The sequence below is a fragment of the Papilio machaon genome, chromosome 13, assembly GCF_912999745.1.
Source record: "Papilio machaon chromosome 13, ilPapMach1.1, whole genome shotgun sequence".
In the NCBI taxonomy this organism is placed as follows: Eukaryota; Metazoa; Arthropoda; class Insecta; order Lepidoptera; family Papilionidae; genus Papilio; species Papilio machaon.
The window spans coordinates 2,887,774-2,910,880 of NC_059998.1; the positions used below are offsets into that span (position 1 = coordinate 2,887,774).

The window sequence follows — 23,107 nt, forward strand, 5'->3', positions numbered from 1 at the left end:
AACGCAAAACGATGAGCGACCGCAACGCGGAGTGAGCACGCTTTACATATCCACGTAATAATGTAGCTACACAAACAGGCAGACACACGGCGGACTCCCTGTGTAGAAAACCACTCTCCCTAGAAAACATGGATTGAACGCGTAGACTTATATAACATTATTATAGTGCCATCAATACGAAATGAATTGGTTAACTTCTGCTACATTAAATGTAAATAATACTTAGGCGCTCGAAAGGGCTTTGACACTGTAATGTCGACTTTCAATACGTGAACGTTGATAAACGGCTTTCGACTTGAAGAAGCAAAACATCATTACGCTCGTTTCTGTAACTTAGTCAAATAAAACTTTTTTTCAATATGTATTCAAGAGAAAATCTTAGTTGTCTACGATTATTATTATACTCCCACTAAAACTGGGTACCATTATGTACTAACTGATATAATTTTACAGGTACATCGTTGTTCGCTGTTGCAGCCCACGAATTCGGTCACTCCCTAGGCCTTAGCCACAGTTCCGTCAAAGGAGCTCTTATGTTTCCTTGGTATCAAGGTATCCAACCTAATTTCGTATTGCCAGAAGATGACCGCAACGGTATACAACAAATGTATGGTAAGTTCAAAAGTGATATTAACTACGACGAGACTAAACAAATGTAAACAAAAAATAAAAATAAATTAATTCACAGGTTCCAAAGAAAATGAAAGGAAATGGGGGAAGATACCTTACTACCGACCGATAGAAACTCCTCCACCGACAACCACAACGACTACCACCACGACAACGACGACCACAAGAAGACCTTATATTCATCATCACCACAATACACACCAGGGCCATCACCCGAACCATCGACCTTACACACCGTACCCGCGGAACCCGAATTTATATCCAAAGTATTATCCCGAAAAACCAAGTAGCCCTGAGAGACCTACCTACCCAGAGAGACCTAGTTATCCGGACAGACCCACCTATCCGGATAGACCAAGCTATCCCGATAGGACGAATATTCCGACATACTATCCCGAACGCCGTCACTACAACGCGACCGAGGAGCATCCCCGCAGGAACCACAATCACTATCCGAGACCGACGGAAACAACGACACAGGCTACTACCTACCGCCCTCGCTACCCGCACATCCGTCCTGAATACCCAACATACCCGCGAACGAACAGCCCTAGCGACCCTCGGTATAAGCCTCACTACCCCGTGAAGACGACGACTAGGCCGCGCATCACCCCGCCCCGTACCCCACCGCATACAACGCCGCCTCCGGACAAGCCGGACGCCTGCAACACCAACTACGATGCGGTTGCACTCATACGCAATGAACTCTTCATATTTAAAAATAGAGTAAGTAGCTAAGTAAAACTATGTTAACTACTAGGTTTGAAAATATTATATTATAACTTAGTTATACCTAATTTAATAAGACCTTTCGTTTATTATAAAGTACTTATTAATTGATTGCAGTATCACTGGAGAAGAGGAGCCTCGGGTCACTATCCGGACTATCCCATTGAGATTACAAGGATGTGGACTGAACTGCCGAGAAATCTGACACATGTGGATGCCGTGTACGAAAGACCAGATAGAAAAATCGCTATATTCGTAGGTAGGTATATGCCAACACCACTTTGCTGAATGCAATTTTGAAAATAAAATTGAAGCTCCTCTAAAAGCTAAATTGTATACGTATCTAAGCATGTAATAAAAAAATACTTTGTTTTTAGGTAAAGAGCTGTATTTATTCGACTCCCAATACTTAGTTCCGGGATATCCTAAACGTTTGAGAGACCTCGGCTTGCCAGAAAGCTTGGAGAAATTAGACGCAGCAATGGTGTGGGGACATAACGGCAAAACATACTTCTACAGCGGCTCCGTCTATTGGAAGTAAGTTATCTATATACATATATAATTCCTAATAATTTAAATTCCTAATTCCTGATTTGCACACACATTTCGATTCCTTAACTAACTCTCGTACGCTTCAAAAATTAATAAGCTAATAAATATTTTAATTTTCAGGTTTGATGAAGAAGTAGGAAGAGTAGAGTTGGATTACCCTCGTGACATGGCCATGTGGAAAGGCGTTGGATACAACATTGATAGCGTGTTTCAATGGAAAGACGGTAAGAATCATTTTAAAAAATTTTGACGACACATTTTAAACTGTACGGCTCACCAAAAAAGTTGTTCTGTGATTTTGCCTATTTTCCTTTAAACCTTGATTTATGATTGCGAATTTTTGTTATCGGGTAACTCTAAAACAGCTGAATCGAACTAGTTAAATTTTTTTGCAGGTAAAACATACTTCTTCAAAGGTAGAGGTTATTGGAAATTCAACGACCTGCGTATGCGAGTCGAGCACGAGAGGCAATTACCTTCGGCGCCATTTTGGATGGGATGCCCCACCGAGCGGGCTGGCAGACGGGAGCCCTTCAGATCTCTACCCGCACCAGGGTCCACGTTACGTTCGCCCAGCTCTGCTGCCATATCCACACACAATAAAACATTCTTAAATTGCATTTTTATTGCAGTAGCGACGATCATACGGTATTTTTAAAAATTATTAAGTCTTACATCTAACGACAGATTCTCCTATATATAATAACGATATTTATAAATATAAATACATAAAATAATTGTACTATAAACAACTTCAAAAGTTACATAATATTAAAATAGTATTAATCTTGTAATACATAATCTATTAATCTCGATTTAGTATTTTTTTATAATTATAACAGGGCTTATATAGGTAAAATGGTATTAATTTTATCAGTGTTTTTTTAATGTGGACTAATAAAGCACAGACAAAAATGTAGGCTCAGAATCACTATCAATCTGTCAGTGTCACCTACGGAAACAACAAGTACATATCGTAAAATGTCTGAAGAACAAATTTAGATTTATTTTTAAATAATGCGCAAAAACTATATGCCGGTATAAATATTAACTTATATCCGCGTTCACATAGTTATACATTAGGATAATTCTAGTTACGAGGCATAATTATAAATGTTATTTGTACATTTTGATCTCAACATGATTGAGTGCTTGGTTTTTTATGATATGTAAGGTACATAACACCATTTGTTTAGCTTTTGTACAGTTTGTGTTGTAGTAAAACTAATAATTATCCATTATATATAGAAGTAAGTTAATAAATTAATGAGTTAGGACCTAACCTAAATGTTAGGTTAGGTCCGCTAGGTATAGTTCGCTAGGTGGCGTTAAAGCTTGTGTTTTATTGTACTGAATAAAATAAGCATAATATTACAATTTAAACATTGTACCCATATTATTAATGTAGTACAATGAATAAGACTATGAGTGACTTTATTTCTGTTTATATTTAATAGCATTCTTAATATAAATCTGTCACAATTTTTTGTCTTATCTTCTTCGTCAAATCTTATCTTCTGTCTTTAGGCATTTTGCATTTTAACTTTCCAAATTATATAGCTCAGCCTTAAATAAGTCTGGATTAGTTTAACTATCTACAAATCTCTGTAAACATGTTATCTCCATTTTAATTGACAAGATAAAAAAAATAGTAATATGGAGTTTTTTCTATAGTTCATTTGTTTATTACTGCAACACGCCATCTAGTGAGAATACATGTCTATAGTCCCCAAATATTTAGCCAAAAGTAGTTTGTACATTTCATGGCTATATTACTATAAAAAATAATATTAGCCACAGATTTATACACAAGTTTGCCTTAGTAGAAGTTAAAGGTTACCTTTGAACATTTCTGATGTAAAATATTTAATAGAATTAGACAATTAAATATAGTTCTATATCTCTTATGCTGGTTAAAAGAGGTACACATATTCTGTAATTTGTAAATTGTATTAGTCGGGCATAGTAATCGTAAAAATGATAATAACATATTTACTCATCAATTTTATAATAGCTTATAATAAAAAAAATATGGCCTTAAGAGACTTGTAAAATACTTTTACATATAGCGACTGTATGTTGTTTGCTTGTGTTGCCATTTGATGAATGAAAAAAAAAAACGGAAGTACGTTGATAATGATAATGGTGCTTAATATAGTTAGTTGTTGTACAGAATAAATTCAACTTGGTATTTTTGTATCTTGCTGTTGTGTCCATTCTAATTATGAAAATTAATCAACTGCTCATTTCAAGTTCTTTCTTCCACATTATCCATTAGCTATATTCTACTTCGCTAACTGTATATGTAAACATTCTTGTGCAATCAGCAGAAATATAAATTACATACATTTTTACCTAGATTATATTGACGAATATATTCATAAATACAGTTGAACCTGGATAAGCGAGAGTCATTGTCCAGTCCCGACAGAGACCTCTACAAGCGAGAACCTTGTTGTCCCTTGAACTCTCACTCATCCAGGTTCGAATGTATATAGACATTATGTTAAGTAATATAATATAATGTGACTAGTTGAGAAAACAACAAGTTGACTTTAAGCATTTTTATACCTCTCAAGTCGCTCACTATTTTAGTATAGAATATAATAGGCGTTTTTACAATTTCTTTTGGTCACAAATAATTTAATAATAACTGTGATATTTACTTTTATGAGGAAGGCCATTTATTGGCATTAAAAATATATCAAAATTTTATCCTTGTCTAAAATAATGTACTCAGTAAATAGTAAGCAGTTTGCAGTTTTTAAATCTTAAGTAAACATGTTTAACTACTATAAGCATAAATAAATAAATTTCTACAAGTTGTTGCCTTTTATTTACACATAATAAGTAAACCAACTTTTTTTAATCTGAGAAGATAAAACAATAATGTAGATCTTAAAAATTGAATATGAGAAAACTTCACTAAAGAACATACTATCCCTATCCCACTATCCAATTAAAAAAAGCATTAAAGCATGTGGAAGGCTAGAAGCCAATAAAATAACCATCCCTAAGTTTAAGAAATAATCACCAATAGACATCTATAATAATGGAGATAATGGAGCTATGTTTAGGATGTTAGGAGACAAACATATTACCATGTATCAATTTCCATATGAAACATCAATATGGCAACTTTACAAAAAACTGTAGTCAATGAAGTAGAACAGAAAAAGATATAAAACATGGTAGAAACTCTTGATCATCATTTTGCTTATTTCATTTCAACAGTCTTTGTTTATGACAACAAATAACTGATCCAACTATCCTGTTCTAAGATAGACTGCATACCAAACATTCTTATGTCTCAGAGCAGTCGCAGTTGACATTTTGTTTGAGTCTTACAAAAGTCAGTTTTTAAAGCTTAGTAAATTCACGAATTTGTGTATAAATTCTTTTGACTGAATTTAAATGCTACCAGTACAGTCTTTTTTATTATATGATAAGGTGGAAAACGAGCAAGCAGCCATCTGAATTCACCAAAATAGCCAAGCAACCGCTATCCATAGCCATCTGCAATCTTTCCCTTACAAACAGTTTGGGAAGGAAAAGGGTACTAAAATTAGTCAATGGGCTAATCCACTAATCAAACTAACGGCGGAATTACTTCCACTTGATGCCTGTCTTGTGTGTTGTTGTGGTATTTAACTTGTCTAGCCAGCACATTTGTGGAACAGATGTTGGTGCTGGCGTCTACCACTGTTATAACTGGTGTCTTCACAATATTAGACCATAGCACAAATAATATGAAACACAACACATTTTACATCTAAAACAGGGAATTAAAAAAAGGCAAATAATTTGCTTATTTTATTAATATACATAATTGCTTACCTACGTTCTAATAATAAATAATTTCAACTACCACCATTCTTAAACCCTAACTTAGACCAGTCTTCTTTAGCCATTAGGTTATTCTCCATTCTGCACGCTAAATATTCTTTTGCTTCATCCCGACATAAAGAGTTGTTATTATTGTTATTAAATAAACATTTCATAAATCTCGTCATGCTTTTTTTACACACTCCATCGTGATCTAAAGGAAAACTGCCTTTATCTGGCGGTGTTGGTATAAACGGTTTTTGACCAAATGTCATAGCAGTTGACATTTTGTTTGTTAACTTTTATTAAACTAATCAATAATTTTGAAATGTTTTTATACTGTAATCTTTTGTGTGGTCCAAATTATTTGTTCACAAAACTCTTTATCTGAGATCAGCTGGTTTACTTGACAATCAGTTATTGTCATTTGTATTCTGACATTTGATATCACCTCTGTCAATGTCAAATAGTGAAGCCCAATGAGTTCCTGAGTATCATCGACAATTACTTCTTGAAAAACAGCCGAAAAAAACAATCGTTCGTCAGTGTATGCTCTTTGATCTAAATAACAAATGTCAAAATCCACGTGTGATAAAATGTCAACTATCAACTTGTAGTCAAAACCTCTCAAATGTTGATTTTTGTGTTTACTTACTTTATGATTGTATATTAAGCCAGAAGTAAATTACAAGATACTAAGTGCATTGTGGAATAAACCCTGGAAATACGATTACCTAACCTACAGTTAATCTCAGAAAACAATTTCAAGTTATTTAAAAAATATAGTCAATTTATCAACATGTGGATATTCCTATTTTCTTAAATATATTTTTATGTATTTATGATGTCTCGGCTCATAGTCAAAAATTTGCCAAACAAAGTAAGATTCACATACTATGTAAATTTAATTCGCTTTTTATTCTAGAATTGTACATTTTCAAATAAATTATTTCTTATTAGGTTACAGTTGACAAACTTAAGGATTTATTTTGTCAAAAAGGCGAAGTTACTGATGTCCAATTGAAATATACAAAAGATGGAAAGTTTAGAAATTTTGGCTTCATTGGATACAGGACAGAAGAGCAGGCTGCTGCTGCAAAGGAATACTTTGATGGCACATGTGTCAATTCTATGAAAATAAATGTTGAATTCTGTGCAAATTTAGGAGACGAAAAGAAGCCAAGGGCCTGGAGTAAATATGCAACTGATAGCTCAGCTTACAAAAAACTTAATAAAAATGATCAAGAAACACCAAAACAAAAGAAACAGAAACTATCAAGTGCAGAAAGAAATAAAAACAAAATAAGGGAGCTGCTTAAAAAGGTTAGTATCTTAGTTTATAAAATAAAAGTTGTCTAAAGTTTAAGGTATGTCTTAACATAGCCATGAATAAATAAAATCTAATGTTCACAGCATAAAGGAGATCCTTTATTTGATCAATTTATAGAAGCTCATGTCAATGAAAAAACATCATGGATTAAGGAAGTATTAGAAGAAGTTAAGATAAGTGACAATGAAGATAGTGGTAATGAAGCTGGACAAAATGGAGAAGAAAATGTTAATAGTAAAGAAGAGAGTACTACAGTACCAGAGGTTGCAAAAAGTGAAGACAAAGTTGCCAATAAGCAAATAAGTGATTTAGAGGTAATTTAACACTAAACATGTTAAATACTTAAAATACAAATTCCAAATTTATAATTAAACTGCAACCCAAAAAGGGCAGATAGACATAAATAATCAGTGAAAGTGAATCGGAAACTTCTTAATTTTTTTTTTTTTGTTATTTTTACTTCCAATTAATTTATTCAAATATTGTACATTCCAGTACATGAAGTTACTAATGAAAAAAGTAGATGGGGCTACCAACGAAAAAGTTGATGAAAAAGAAGAGCAAGATAAACCCAAGAAAGTCAGAAATAGGCCATTGTTCTATTGTAAAGTGAGTATGGCTGTGTATAATGTGTGTCTAGACAATAAATGATAATTTGTATATTTATGATGTAGCAATTATGTTTTTAACTGAACCAAAAGTTTTGAATCTTGTGTTTTATTGATCTAGTGTATTTTTTATATTATTTTTTTGACATTTAATATTGTATTCCTTACTTTTCAGATAAATGGATTACCTTTTAAATGTAAAAAGAAAGATATAAAAGAATTTTTTAGACCATTAGTACCATTTTCCCTGAGGTTACCCTTAGGCAAAGGAAAGAAGTTGGCTGGCTTTTGTTATGTAGGGTTTAGAACTGAACAAGAATTAAAAAAGGCACTCGCTAAGGACAAGTTGTTCATAGGTAAATATTTTAATTTCTGACAAATGAGTACAATCTATAATTTAAAGTACACTAAAAATTACCTAGAAATAATTTTAATAACTAATTTTAAAGATGATTATTTGTGTCAAAAAATTGTAAATATATTTTTTCATTTAGAAATGTATCATAAAATTTTAATACAACAATAATAATTGTTAAATTAATCCAGGTAATCATCGGGTACATGTCCACAAGTATGAGAGCCAGTCCAAGAGAGAAGAAGAAGAGGAACAGATAAACACTAAAAAAAGACAAGAGGTAAATAAAGATTTTGAGTAAAAAAATTACATTTATCATTTTTAAAACAAAATTAGATTTTCAATGTGTTAAACATTCCATGCCATTGAGTCGGTGGCACTGAATGTGTTAAGTATTTTTTTAATAAAATAATAGGTTATTAAGATTTTCATTTGTAATATTATTTTAGTTGCTTTGTTTTGTGTTTAGCAAACAAACAATGAAGAAAGTATTGGAGAAAGTGGAAGCATTTTCGTGCGAAATTTACCTTACGTGGTATCTGAAGAAGAAGTGACGAAGACTTTCGAGAAATATGGTAAGAGCTTTTTATATTCAGATAGTAATAAGTATATAACACTGGATATTGCGAACTTTTCCGCTAGTTCTATCTCAGTTGTCAAGTTCGACATGCCAACTCGTGTCACATAAAAGATTTCACAAAATTTAACTAAGCTCCCTCTGTTGTTAGTAAAAATAAAATACGTATATGAATATGAATCTATCGATGTCTCTGCAATTGTTATATTCTATCCCAATTTAAATTATTAAAAAAATTGGTTCTTTGTTATTCATTATCCTAAACAACATGTCGAAAAACTTTGATATATTTTATTAAAATTAATCAGGTCCACTAGCAGAAGTAAACATGCCAATAGATCCAATACTTCGGCAGCCAAAGGGTTTCGCGACAGTAACCTTTGTAATGCCGGAACATGCGGTGAAAGCGTACACAGAACTGGATGGCACATCGTTCTGCGGCAGAATGCTGCATCTCTTACCCGCTAGAACTGAGAAACTGGAGATGGAAGAAGACGACAGTAAGTTTATTTCTTTAACTAACTAATCCACGCAGATACCATATTCTTGTCTAACAACATCGGTACAAGGCATTTGAAAGCCAAATATATTAATTTCGTCAACTTTAAATCTAAATTTTTCGTTATAATATTCCCACTTCATTTCACTAGTTCATTTAAAGATTATTATTCCTTAAAGATTTGGCTTAATTTTTTACGGCCGGCCGCTTGTCTGTCGCCAACCCTACTTACCCTCTTTGATCACTCCTGATTAGAATGTATACACCTCGATTAAAAATCAATAAAAATAAATGTTTTACAGTGTTTTATAATGCAAAAATGTCACCATAAGTAAATTTTCAGGCGATCTTTCATTCAAAGAGAAGAAAGCAAAGAAACTAAAAGCACAGGCAAAATCGTCTCATAACTGGAATACGTTATTTTTGGGCGCGAACGCCGTCGCTGACGTCATCGCTACCAACTACGGCACTACCAAAGAACAACTACTAAATGACAATAATAAGAGTAAGTTTTTATACATTCATGTAAAACACACAATCCACACATTCTGTAGACGGTTAGTAATTTAGTTTTTTTAATTTATTCTTACATTTTAGATACAAGCGCGGCCGTCAGATTGGCTCTAGGAGAAACGCAATTGGTTGCTGAAACAAAAAACTTTTTAGAGAGTAATGGAGTTTATTTGGATGCATTTAATAAGGTAATATACAGCTGAAAACACATATTCTATTTTTATTTATTAAAAAAATGCTTAACAATTTTTCTGTTTACTACAGCCAGCTCAGAAGCGTTCAAAAACTTGCATTCTGGTTAAAAATTTGCCATCCGACACTAACAAAGTTGAAGTAAAAGAGTTGTTTGAAAAACACGGACAAATTGCAAGATTCCTTATGCCGAATCATGGTATTACTGCATTGGTAGATTTCATAGAACCATTCGAAGCAAAGAAGGCCTTTAATAAACTAGCTTATTCCCAATTCAAAGCCGCTCCATTATATTTAGAATGGGCACCTGAAAATGTTTTCGTCAAAACTATTGATACTAAAGAAATAGAAGGTAAACAAGAAAGGGATTCGAGTAAAGAAAAAGAGTCGAATATAGAAAAAGTATCGAAAGCCGAAAAACTCGAAGAAGTTTCGAAACCGGAAAAAGTCGAAGAGGAAAAATTGACTGAAGAAAAAATGGAAGAGGAAACGGAAACACCAGAAAACGACAGTACTATATTCATTAAAAATCTTAACTTTAAGACCTCTGAAAATAATTTGAGAGAGGTAATTTTAACATTATTAAGGAAAACAGTAGCAGTAAATTGTTTTATTATTTTATTTCTCATTATTTAATATTTTTAGCATTTCAAAAATTGTGGAAAAATACACAGTGTGGTTGTTGCTAAGAAAAAAGATCCCAAGAATCCTGGTGAGTTCCTTTCTATGGGATATGGTTTCGTACAGTTTTATAGAAAGACACAAGCCAATGAAGCTCTAAAAACACTACAGAGTTCGACTTTAGATGGTAAAACATTAGAATTGAAGAGATCGGAGAGAGGAAATGTGTAAGTATTGATTCCATTTTCTAAATTAAGATTTCTTAATGATATGGCTGAAAAACATTTGCCATTTTAAATTCATTGTATTTATTATTTGAAACAGAACTGAAGTGAAAACATCAAAGAAGAGCTCCAAAGCCACTGTTCAAAATGGAACTAAAATACTCGTCAGAAATGTTCCGTTCCAAGCAAACAGGAATGAACTTCATGAAATATTCAGGTAATTAACATTTCAAACATAAATCGTTAATGTCGCGTAAACGCATAGGCATATTTTGTAATCTGTTGACAATAAAGCATAATAATATAATTAATATATTTATAACACAAACATATTATCTCTTTTCTGATAAGAGTATATTAAAGTGATTGAAATAAATGTTAACATATTCAGTGATTAATGTCGGTTTGTTTTATGTTTTCAGGGCTTTCGGCGAAATAAAGACTTTGAGATTACCTAAAAAACTTACGACTGGCTCAGAACAACATCGTGGTTTTGCGTTTGTCGATTTTCACTCGAAAGCTGATGCAAAGGTATATTTTTGGAACAATACCTTTACATTTGGTACCTTTCTATTATAAAACTTTCTTTTTTTTTAATAAAATAAATATTTGTCAATGTTTTTTACAGTGCGCTTTTGAAGCATTATGTCAGTCGACTCATTTATATGGAAGACGATTAGTTTTGGAGTGGGCAGACCAAACTGATGAAAACGAAGATGTTGAAATGCTACGGAAGAGGACGGCGCAGGCTTTCAATGCAAAGGTTCCCGGCGGCAAAAAGTCTAGGAAGGCAGCTGTGGACGTTGATGAATTTGTTGAAGGCGAAAAAGATTAATAACAATATAATATTTATGTTAAACTGACACTAGTATGTGTTTTATTTTTTAATAAAAGCCATTGGTGGTCACTACAACAGTATTTTAATTAACCAGGAAGGTCAATGAATTGCACTTAACATATTAAATGTTCCACCGTTCATTTGTCCCTTAATCATATCAAATACTATAATAAATATTATTTTGCTGATAATACCCTAGCAGAATTCTTCATTGTATTGTATGTAAGTGTGATTCGATAACACAGAAACCGCGAAAATAAAGTGAAAACAAAACCAGAAACATGTGTGAATACTTGATAATTGTTTATCCTCCCAGAGTATCGTAATTACGACTGCACTAGTTAGATAAAAGTGCTTTTTGAATTTTGATGCACATCAAATATAGATTAATAATCGTAAAATAGCAAAACGGAAAAAATAATAAAAGATAAAAAAACTACAGCAATTTAATACATAGTCACCTTTATTGCATTGATGACATTACAAAATAAACTAATTCTGGATGGCATAAAAAATTACAATTTCTCTCCGAACTCATTGATAAAATGAATATAAGGAAAAAGATACAATAAATCTGTGCATCTTTAACATTAAAGTGTGTCAACATTATTATTCTATATTTATTTACTACACGCTATTTACACAACTTTGTAATCCAAAAACATATTGTTACATTATTTGATGCTGCACAAGCAAAATATGTTATAGGATAAATAAATTTTACAGCAAATAAATCTGTCGCAAATCTATGTCAATTGATATTTAATGTACATCGTTTTTAAACAGAAATGTAAAACCTTTAATGAACACTGTGAATAAAATACTCTGGAAGTAGATTAGAAACAAGTTTTATTTGCATTAGAATATATTTTTCATATAATTTTTCCACTAATTGAAGTATGTAATTAAATAGACAAGATAAAAAAGTATATTTACACTCTATGAAACATAACAAAAAAAGACAAAAATCACTAGGATCTATCAATAGACTAAGAATAAGGAAACTGCTTCATCACAAAATATACTATCATCATTTGCCAATCATCAAACATACGGATCTCACTCTATAATTGTAATTATTCCTTATCATTTACCAAATATTGCTTTCATATTATCAGAACTACAGTCTGTAAAGAAAATCATATTTAATTTAATCAATGTAAACACAAAAAACATTAAAAATTCATTAACTGGTAAAATGTTTTAAAACCTGACATGTAATTCATTATCTTAACATAATTTTGCCACTAATGTACAAGAATCAATTATTATTCTAAGAATGTCTCCAAAATGTATTAGTCAAAATTTTACTGTATGCATGTATTTTTTTTTTTAAATTTGAAAACACCAATAGTCATATGCGGCATATGCATTTTTATGTAATGAATACATAAGAGAAATTTATACTAGGATTAATATTTTTACACAACACCATTCAAGGATGTTTTCAATCAATTTTAACAGTTGAATATATTTTCCTAACAAATATGCTGGTACCCACATAACCTACTGTGCCACAAATTATACCAAGAGCAAGACTGAATAGAGCCATGTAGCCAAAGTAAAATGTTGTTTGGAACAGTCCATACATCTTAGTCTTGAACAGGAAATAATAGAATGAATATAAATAAACATATAGTGCAGTGCTACCAGCGGAAAGGAAGCTGGTCCATTGCCAGCGGTAGTCCTCTGCATTCAGCAAGAAGTATGTACACACTATGGTCACACAGACTGTTACAACCATAAGGATCAGGAACACTAGAAGCATAAATCCATAGACATAGTAAATTTTGTAAGCCCAGAATGAAGTAAAGATAAAGTACATTTCAATAAATATAGAACCAAAAGGCAGAACACCTCCCATAATAATGATGATAAATGGTTCCATAAACCATTTCTTTTCAGGAATGGGTCGAGGGACAGCATTGATGCGGCACGGATAATCAGGCTGTCCTGCTAAGTTCCTTCCAAGGACTGTTCCCACTAATGTAAGGGGTAAGATAATAAATGTACATATTGACATAACTGCAATCATACTGCCAAAAGGAATTGCTCGAGACGCATGATAGTACATCGCAATAAAGTTAATAAAGAATGCTGTGCCACAAACAAGAACTGGTAACAGAAAAGCCGAGAGTAACATTTGCTTTATCCATAGTTTTCCACCCATTCTTGCATATAAGGAACCACCAAAGTAGCCATTCACAGGAGAAGTGGCAGCATATATAAAAATGGCAGTAGAAAGTAAAGAACCTCTTTCTGTGTACAGCTCACCAAAAATAGTGAAAATAATAACAGCTAGAGTTACCACTGTAAGTTGGTAACCAGCACCCACAAGGGCAGAAAACAGGGCCAAGTGTGGAACAGGTCTAAATACATCACCATGCACCTGCTTCCAACCATATTCATCACCTAAATCCTTTTCCAAGTCATCCAAATCATCATCTTTTGAATATCTTGCATAGTCTTTACGTAAAGTTCTCATGAGAATCATAGAAACTAGGCCAACTAAAAATATTACCATCATAAAGCTGTTGAATATACTAAACCAATGAATCCTGTGTTGGAAAAAGTTTGGATCCAAGTATTTGTCAAAACGATCCTCAAATCGAATGTTGCTCTTCTTCCAATTCACTTCATAGGTAAATGCAATCTTGGCATTAGGAGTGAGTCGCTCTTTATTTTCCGCGGTGAGATTGACTTCGACTATCCTATTACCATTGTACCCAATGTCAAACTTCTTGTGAGTCCAAATGTAGTGATGATCGCCGTCTATTTCACCTACAATACCCCAAATTGGTAAATCATCGATGTACATCTGATACCAATAGTGATTCTTGACTGCATACACGAGAGCTTTGTAGGATTGATCATTTAATTCTATGGCACAAAATTCCTGGGCTGGTACATTATCCTTGTAAGTTATATCCAAACCACTGAATTCCAATTCAACACCTTGTAACGCTTCGGATAAGGTTTCATGGTAGTGGCCGATAGTAACTTTGGTACCGGCACAAAACGGTAATGAAAAATATGCGTAAGTCTCTTGTCGATTGTGATATGGGCCTACGGTATTCATCCATAGCACAACTTGTTCTCCATCTGTATACGTATGTGTATGTTCATCACAGTTTACCGTCACCCAGCACAAAAAGAAAATGTATCTGAATTTCATTTTATGTTAACGGTATAAAACTTTAATAAATAAAATTATAAACATAACACGTAAGTGAAACGCCGACGTCGGACATCTAAATAATATTGCCATGAGATAAACATGTAATATGTCAAAGACTTAACAGTGTTCAGTGTTATCACTTTTAGATTTAGTAACAAATGCAGTGTTTATTTTTATGAATAGATAAGAGAAAGAACATATGATCCAGACAAAAAGACTTGGATCAGGAAACTCTGTCCTTTTTTGCTGCTGTACAACCTTAAAAAATGAAAGTTAGTTTCCGCAAATAAGTTTTTGCTTAAAGGTTTCGATACCAGACCATAAAATCTGAAAAAAAAACCGTCAAAACAAACGTCAAACGTCAATGTGGTCTTGTTTACATTTGAGGTTATTCATATAACAAATATTTTTTATATAATAGGATAAAAATGGAGGTAGACAGCGATTTACCTAGCTCTGTACAAGCTAAATTCAAATCAGATACAGGAGAAGAAATAGGAAGTCCCCTTGATTTGCCCTTAAATGTTACAAAAGAACAACTTACACTCATATGCAATGCTCTGCTTCAAGAGGTAAATACATCTGTTTTTTAGCTTTATCTAATGTTATTTACCCACTAGTAATATTTGTACGAAATCCACGTGTTTTCAGGAAGATAAACCATTCCTATTCTTCGTTAAAGATGTTGAAATTACTACTTCACTGAAGGATGTATTGGATACAGTAAAAGTAAATTCAGAAGAAGTAGTTGAGATAATTTATCAGCAGCAGGCTGTGTTTAGAGTCAGACCTGTTACACGTTGCACAAGGTATGTTACTTAGATACTCAGCATTATTTTGAGAAAATTATGATTTGAAAATATTTTTTTTTACAGTTCTATACCTGGACACGCTGAAGCTGTTATATCAACAAGTTTCAGTCCTTCGGGTAAAAGTTTAGCTAGTGGGTCTGGTGATACAACTGTCAGGTTTTGGGATTTAAACACTCAGACACCGCTACATGTATGTAAAGGTATCCTTCTTTACACATTTTAAAAAAGGAAACATGAAAAATATAGTTAACAGTAATTCTAATGCCGTATTTACATACCGTAGAAAAAATTTAACACAGATATAACCAAAAAGTTAAAAAGAGTGAAAATCAGTCTATCATATCGGTTCTTATGATTTTATAGGGCACACAAACTGGGTGTTATGTATCAGCTGGTGTCCTGATGGATCTAAATTAGCTTCAGCATGTAAGCAAGGTAAATTGATGTTATGGGACTCGGAGACAGGAAATCAAATTGGCAAAACTATGATGGGGCACAAACAGTGGATAACTGCATTGGCTTGGGAACCATATATGAAGTAAGTCTTATAATAATATGTAGCCATAGAAATCTAACACCTGACATTATCTTTCATATATTAACCCCAGTACTCAGTCATTTAATGGCCATTAACAAGTCAAGAGTGAGAATTCAATGCTACATAAAATTTTTTCCTAATAAGAAAAAAATATGTATACATTAATGAGATCTTTTATTTTCAGAAATCCTGAATGCCGAAAACTGGCCAGTTCATCCAAAGATGGTGATGTCAGGATATGGGATACAGTAACATGTTTAACTATTCTAAGCCTAACAGGACATTCTAAAGCAGTCACTTCTGTAAAGTGGGGTGGAAATGGCCTTATATATACATCATCACAGGATAGGACCATAAAAGTAAATAATTCCATCACATTTAGATAGAAAATCTATCGTTAATAAAAGAATATAATGTTGTTAAAGTTTGGTGTTTACCACCTACCTTTCACAATACATTTACAACTATGACATTAATATTACATTAATATGACAAATTGATGGCACCTTTCTTATTTTATTACTAGCTTTTACCCGCGACTCCGTCGGCGCGGAGTAAAAAATAGAAAACGGGGTAAAATTATCCTATGTCCGTTTCCTGGTTCTAAGCTACCTGGCCATCAATTTTCAGTCAAATCGATTCAGCCGTTCTTGAGTTATAAATAGTGTAACTAACACGACTTTCTTTTATATATATAGGTAATATAAAAATATTTTTAGGTATGGAGAGCTGATGATGGTATTCTTTGTCGAACCTTAGAAGGTCATGCCCATTGGGTGAATACATTAGCCCTCAGTACAGATTATGTGTTAAGAACTGGGCCATATCATCCAATACTTGACAGAAATGAACCTACTACAGATAGTAAGTAAACAATGTTTTGACTAAATTTAAGTTTCTCACATTAACTGACCATTTTGACAAATTGAAAATTGTTATACTTCTAGAAAAAATTCTGCAACAACGAGCTATTGACAGATATGAACAGGCATGTTCATATGGTGCAGAGCGTTTAGTATCAGGTTCTGACGATTTCACATTATTTTTGTGGCTACCTGAAAAAGAGAAACGACCTCTTGCTAGAATGACAGGACATCAGCAGCTTATTAATGATGTTAAATTTTCTCCGGATACAAGGTAGGTATAAAGATTAAATATCTATTTAAACAAGCAAGCGGCCACGGGCATCCGCCTAGTGAGCGAGGTGACATGCATATGGCTCAAAGTTGATACTAAGCTTAAATCTGTTCATTCGCAAGATTCGCAACGTACAAATTTATGTTGGTAGAATGGAGAAGTAGAAATTACAGTCTTTTGTGATGTTAATTACAACTCTTGTCTTTATATATTAATACTAGCTGTCACCCGTGACTCCGTCCGCGCGGGTTTAAAAAAAATCTTAATAAGTAGCCTATGTGTTCTTCCAGACTATGTCCTACATTTGTGCCAAATTTCATCAATATCCGTTGAGCCGTTCCGGAGATACCTTCAAACAAACATCCATCCATCCATCCATAAACATTCGCATTTATAATATTAGTAAGATTAGCCAATATGTTCTAAAGATTGATAACAATGAGGTCTTACTCTTCTATTTATAGGATTATAGCATCAGCATCTTTTGATAAGTCAGTGAAGCTTTGGGAGTCAGCGACAGGGAAATTCATTACAACTCTTAGAGGTCATGTTCAAGCAGTGTACATGGTAGCATGGTCGGCAGATTCAAGACTTCTCCTAAGCTCTAGTGCTGATTCAACATTAAAAGGTGACTAATAATTAGAGTAGTCCAAAAATTACCTTAATGTTTCATTATGACATGTGTTTTCAGATTGATCCAAATCAGAAGTAAAACATTTACAATGTTCATATTATGGTGAAATATTTTAAGCGAAAACAATTATTTTTGTATTTGTAAAATTTTGTTTGTTCCACTTTGCATAAATTAATAGGCTATGAACCTACTGAATCTTAAAAAAAATTCAATTTATTACATTGAATGTATGAAAATTCCATACAGTAAATAACGAATTGTATTATTGAAATTAAGTAACATATGTTTTAAAGTTTTATCATATTTCAATAATGGTAGAATAATGTAATTTTTACATTTGTTTTATGCAAGAATTCAGTGTATTTATTTGTTATATTTTAGTTTGGAGCATGAAAACAAAGAAGCTAGAGCTAGACTTACCCGGACATGCAGATGAAGTGTTTGCTGTAGATTGGTCTCCTGATGGAGCTTATGTGGCTTCCGGTGGAAAGGATAAAGTATTGAAATTGTAGGTTTCTTTTAGATTATTCTTGTTATCAATATTATAGGTTTTGTGGACATTAATAAGCATGTCATATTTAAAAAAAATATATAAACATCTTACTACTACTACTTTTATGTATTTAAATATTAATTGATAATTTATTGAATGCTTATTTGTTTCAGGTGGCAACATTAAAACATGGTTCACATCTAATAATGCTTTATTGTGGAAATAAATCATTTAATAACAAATTGTGTTTCCTTTACATTTAATTGTAATCAACTATATGCTCACTTAATCTTTATGCTCTTTTTGACATTAGCCTTTATACCTGAAGCTTCTCCACTATATCTGGCTACTTCTGACCTCGGTTCACGTATTGCTCCCTTCCTTCTTATTTTCGCCTTTCTATATTTCAACTTATGCTTAACTCTTGGGTTTCGTTGTTCTTTCTTTCTATGTGGTGTAAGGCCTTTATTTTTAGCAATTTGATAAGTAATTTCGCGTTTTTCTGCAATGTCATCAGTAATAAGATCTTGAGATGAAGATGGTTTGTTATCTTCATTATCCAATCCATCATTGTCTGAGAAACCACTTTCCTCGGATTCAGTGCTCCTTTGGACACCTGCAGCTTGTGGTCTTGTCATATCATCACCCAACACATCCTCTTCATCATCATCATCGTCCGAAACTCCAGTATCTTCACCTTCATCTTTTTCCAATTCATTTATTAATTTCAATTTCTTAGGCACATGTTCCAAAGAAAGTTTATCAGTTTTCCTTTTCTTGGCTTCCTTCATTTTGTCTCCTACAACTGTGAGCTCTATACTATTATTCACTGCTTCTAATATTTTTTCTATTTGTGGTTTAATTACGTCTAAATAAATTGGTTCCATTTTATTTAGCATTTGCCTGTACTGATATAGCCGTTTTATTACTGGATGGTTTTGAATATTAATCCGTTGACTTTTGAGAAGTAGGTAAAAACTAATATTAGTACAATAATTTAAAATAAGGTTGTAATTAGTTTTCACAAATTTGGACGCTGGACATTTGGGTAGTTTGCCTCCTTTTACTAGTTGTAAAACTGGATGTAAATCATCTTTGGCAACTGTTAATTTATTCTTAAAATCATCAACTAGACCCGCAAACTCTGGACTTTCCTTCTCAAAGATTTGTAACTTTTGCCGTTTTGACATATTACTCAAATCACTTTTAATAACTTTTTCTTTTACTTCCTTTTCTTCAGTTGGTGGATTAAAAAATTCTAATGAGAAGTCCTCATCAGCAAGTTGTTCAATGAGTCTCTTTTGAATATTCTTTGCTTCCTGCTCTTCCATGAGAGCATCTTCTTCATCATCACCAAAACCTCCATAATCTTGATCCACATAATCTGTAGAATAAAAGGATTTCTTTTTCTTGCCCCATGCTTTAGAGTCAGGTAAATCATCATCAGAATTTTCTTGGCCCTCTACATCACTATCTGCCATATTTAAGTCGTTCTTATCATTTTCTTCCCCTTCTTCTGACTCTGAGAATCCATAAATTTCTTCTTCACTATCAGAGTCATTATGTTTTCGTTTACGTAATTTATCAAGGAGTTTTTGTTCCGATGGTGAATAGTCATTTTCGGAATCAGATGGCTCATAATTTCCCTGAACATCAAACTTTGAATTGATTCTGTAATGAAAAAAGTTAACATTGCAAGGAACTATTTCGGCAAAATATTTTTTGGTGTCTTGTAGTTAAAGTAAAATGACTTGAAAAAAAGTCCACTGAAGTGACAAGACAAAACATGCTATTATTTTAATTATTAAATACACAAGGACTTAATACACACCTTATTTTGTCTGCCATGACTGGATAAATAGGAAAACTATTCTATTTTGTAAACTGCACACGTCGAACAAATAGGTTATATGATCATTTTACAAAATATACTACATCATTTAAATCAGCTTTATAAATTACTATTTCTTACTAATACTATCAAACAAGAAATTTCAATTAAATAAGTATTATAATTTAATTAAATAAATAAAATGCAGATACACGTTGATTATTGTAATAGACTGAAAGCGAGAAGTTCATAGAGAACGTATAAAATATATCAACTGTTCTACTGTCAAACCAAATTTTACTTTCCTCCAAGCAATAAATTCTGTGTTTTAAAACATTGAAAATTTAGTAATATTGACTTTTTGCTTAATAAAAAATTAAGAGCATCTTTTACAATAATAGTTAAACTACATTGGAATTACATAAGTTTTTTTATTGTCCCGCAGTGTCAATCATTTTACTTTTAAAATCTAATATGTGAAAATGTTTCCTCTATGATTTTTCCATGACACATGTCATTGTCATGATATGAATTGAAATTGTAAATTGGCTGATATTTAAATTTTTAAGAATTTTTCGTGCCCTAATATTTCTTTTTATTGAATATTTTACGATATTTGTTAAACAATATTAGTTTTTAAAAAGCATAAATCGAAAATAATGTATTTATTTAGACATTTTAATTCATTTATATTGCATTTGATTTTAATTATTTGTTTAGCCAATCTTGGGAGAGGAGAAATAGATGATTGCAATCGGTGTAAAGTTTTATCTGATTCTTTTAAAAATTGGTTACAAAAAACAGCGCGAGGTAAGTATGAAGGTGGTGATACTGCTTGGGAAGAAGCAAAACTTAAATCATATTCTCGCAGTGAAATGCGTTTAGTTGAAATACAAGAGGGCTTGTGTTCGGAAGTGAAAAAGCATAAAGATCGATGTTACGGTCTTGCCGAGGAAGTAGAGCATTTACTAGAGCAGTGGTGGGTCCACGAAGATCCCAATTCACAAGATCTATTCACTTGGTTGTGTGTAAGTACCCTGCAATATTGTTGCCCGCAAAATCACTATGGCCCATTATGCACTGCATGCCCTGTGGACGAAAATAATAAAATTTGTGGAGAAAAAGGATCATGTGATGGAGATGGTACACGAAAAGGAAATGGTTCTTGCATTTGCAATAGAGGATTTGCTGGTGAATTTTGTGAAAACTGTGATGAAAATTATTACAGTACTCCTGAAGAAGACTGTAAGCCATGTCACAAAGCTTGTAACAATTGTAAAGGGGAGGGAGCGGCAGCCTGTGTAATATGTCAAACCGGTTGGGAGCTAGAAGCTGATGTGTGCACAGATGTTAATGAATGCCTCAAAGAAAATTCATGTAATGTTAATGAATACTGTATCAACTGGGAAGGGTCATATTCTTGCAAAACTTGTGATGGTACATGTAAAACTTGCAGCGGCAAAGGAATCACAAATTGTACATCATGTGAAGTAGATGAAATATTGGTGAATGGGATGTGTTTAGATGAAGCATTAAAACATCAATATTTGTTGAGTACTATGAAAAGATTAGCATTGTACGCATTATTGTTAGTAAGTTTATTTTTTATTTGTCAAAAAATGCAACTAATACTACCTCTAGTAGTATTATTTATATCAGTATTAATTTATTTCTCTGAAAATGAATATACGGTGAACATATTTTCTGTATATAATATATTAATTAAAGACTTATTACAAAAATTCCAAGGTTAATTAAAGATGTATGTTAGCTAATATAGTAATGAAACACATTGTTAAAGGTGTATTAAAAATACATTTTATTGTGAAAGGTACACAGCTATGTTTAGTATTAAGTATATACAGTAACTAAATATAATGTTTAGACAAAATAACCAAATTGCATAGTTCTCACTTAGAACATAATTTAAAAAAAAAACAATTAAATACAAATTGTTGAAAAGAAATACAAAGTTTTAGTCTTTTAGGTTAATGACTGCACTTAAAAAAAAGTTATAAAACAAACTTCATTCAAAAATTCCTAATTTGAATTTACACAACCATTAAATCTGTTTGTATTTTATGTTAGTAAATTTCACAATCCAATAATCAACTTCATATATTAGAATATAAGTAGTCTAAATGTGTTACAAATAGATTGGCAATGATTGAGTTTTTGTTTGGCTTAAGAAGCTAAGGTATACCTTCTCAGTCTAAAATTGTATTTATTTGTAAAATCGGGTGCAGAATACACAAACGGTAAAACTATTATTGTGATGACTATGTCACTACAGAATGCAACATCAATTACACTTAATATAATAATAATAATTATGTAATGTACAAAAAAAAACGCTACAACTAATTAATGTCTGCTTTCGTTCATAAATATATAGACAAAACAAAAAAGCAAATTAATAAATTGAAATTTTATAAGTACCAAAGATGGTATACGTTTTTTATGTCCAAAATCCTCATTTTCTTTAGCAGCAAATGTCTTTGGTGAAAAGAAATATTGTTTGTGTTAAATGATTTTTTAAATAATAATTATAATTAACTTATGCTAGAGACATATATTATTTGATACAAAAATCAATGTAAGTAAAGGCTTTGCAACAAAATCAACACAAAAACACAAATTAAATTCATAAATGAAGAAAAGTAACTTTGTTCTAAATTTTCATTTTTGGTTTTGTCATTTTTAAGTACTAAAAAAAACTTCCATTCATTCAAAACTAATTGTGAAACAAAAAACTTAAATGTTACTAGTAGATTCATTTTTATAATCTGTAAGTCAATTTTGCTGCAGTTCACATTTAGCATACAAAATACTTGACAACATGAGCTATGATAATATAAAATACTACAAATAATACGCACGACTAGTGTTGCAATATTCAAGATATGCTACAGCATTATAGTCATTTTATTCTATTTAAAACAGTAATCAACTGTCAAATATTATTTATTAAGCAGAGGAGTATAATGCAAA

At 32.2% G+C, this 23,107-nt stretch overlaps 7 protein-coding genes across 7 annotated transcripts in view; 4 read left to right on the top strand and 3 right to left on the bottom strand.

The window, feature by feature from the left end:
- Window positions 1–2,613, top strand: part of LOC106717779 (matrix metalloproteinase-2) — a 133,050-nt gene extending 130,437 nt beyond the window's left edge. The window contains exons 7-12 of the mRNA XM_014511692.2: window positions 454–612; window positions 689–1,356; window positions 1,477–1,618; window positions 1,737–1,896; window positions 2,032–2,135; window positions 2,307–2,613. Coding sequence (XP_014367178.2) covers window positions 454–612; window positions 689–1,356; window positions 1,477–1,618; window positions 1,737–1,896; window positions 2,032–2,135; window positions 2,307–2,569 — 1,496 coding nt within the window. The 3' untranslated portion in view covers window positions 2,570–2,613. The remainder of the gene's footprint in view (window positions 1–453; window positions 613–688; window positions 1,357–1,476; window positions 1,619–1,736; window positions 1,897–2,031; window positions 2,136–2,306) is intronic.
- Window positions 2,614–5,490: 2,877 nt separating this feature from the next.
- Window positions 5,491–6,162, bottom strand: LOC106717802 (cytochrome c oxidase assembly protein COX19). Its single transcript, XM_014511721.2, has one exon. It carries the CDS (start codon window positions 6,021–6,023, stop codon window positions 5,772–5,774), a length of 252 nt encoding a protein of 83 aa, XP_014367207.2. The 5' UTR covers window positions 6,024–6,162; the 3' UTR covers window positions 5,491–5,771.
- A 156-nt stretch (window positions 6,163–6,318) lies between these two features.
- On the top strand, window positions 6,319–11,514 carry LOC106717778 (probable RNA-binding protein 19). The gene is made up of 15 exons (XM_014511691.2): window positions 6,319–6,616; window positions 6,697–7,059; window positions 7,150–7,380; window positions 7,562–7,675; window positions 7,850–8,030; window positions 8,221–8,309; window positions 8,499–8,604; window positions 8,915–9,106; window positions 9,449–9,610; window positions 9,703–9,806; window positions 9,883–10,377; window positions 10,456–10,658; window positions 10,756–10,872; window positions 11,078–11,186; window positions 11,284–11,514. The coding sequence occupies exons 1-15, from the start codon at window positions 6,578–6,580 to the stop codon at window positions 11,488–11,490; spliced, it is 2,712 nt and encodes a 903-aa protein (XP_014367177.2). The 5' UTR covers window positions 6,319–6,577; the 3' UTR covers window positions 11,491–11,514.
- Window positions 11,515–12,816: 1,302 nt separating this feature from the next.
- LOC106717782 (transmembrane 9 superfamily member 3) lies at window positions 12,817–14,769 on the bottom strand. The gene has a single exon (XM_014511696.2). The coding sequence runs from the start codon at window positions 14,666–14,668 to the stop codon at window positions 12,941–12,943; it is 1,728 nt and encodes a 575-aa protein (XP_014367182.1). The 5' UTR covers window positions 14,669–14,769; the 3' UTR covers window positions 12,817–12,940.
- A 258-nt stretch (window positions 14,770–15,027) lies between these two features.
- LOC106717787 (notchless protein homolog 1) lies at window positions 15,028–18,527 on the top strand. Its single transcript, XM_014511704.2, has 10 exons — window positions 15,028–15,243; window positions 15,323–15,480; window positions 15,547–15,683; window positions 15,847–16,021; window positions 16,206–16,380; window positions 16,741–16,885; window positions 16,969–17,158; window positions 17,623–17,786; window positions 18,174–18,300; window positions 18,459–18,527. The coding sequence occupies exons 1-10, from the start codon at window positions 15,100–15,102 to the stop codon at window positions 18,469–18,471; spliced, it is 1,428 nt and encodes a 475-aa protein (XP_014367190.2). The 5' UTR covers window positions 15,028–15,099; the 3' UTR covers window positions 18,472–18,527.
- Window positions 18,479–20,265, bottom strand: LOC106717789 (something about silencing protein 10). The gene is made up of 2 exons (XM_014511706.2): window positions 20,117–20,265; window positions 18,479–19,956 (listed from the first exon to the last, which is right to left on the bottom strand). The coding sequence occupies exons 1-2, from the start codon at window positions 20,131–20,133 to the stop codon at window positions 18,567–18,569; spliced, it is 1,407 nt and encodes a 468-aa protein (XP_014367192.2). The 5' UTR covers window positions 20,134–20,265; the 3' UTR covers window positions 18,479–18,566.
- A 362-nt stretch (window positions 20,266–20,627) lies between these two features.
- LOC106717730 (cysteine-rich with EGF-like domain protein 2) lies at window positions 20,628–21,870 on the top strand. The gene is made up of 2 exons (XM_045680685.1): window positions 20,628–20,635; window positions 20,787–21,870. Exons 1-2 carry the CDS (start codon window positions 20,628–20,630, stop codon window positions 21,868–21,870), a joined length of 1,092 nt encoding a protein of 363 aa, XP_045536641.1.
- Window positions 21,871–23,107: the final 1,237 nt, after the last annotated feature.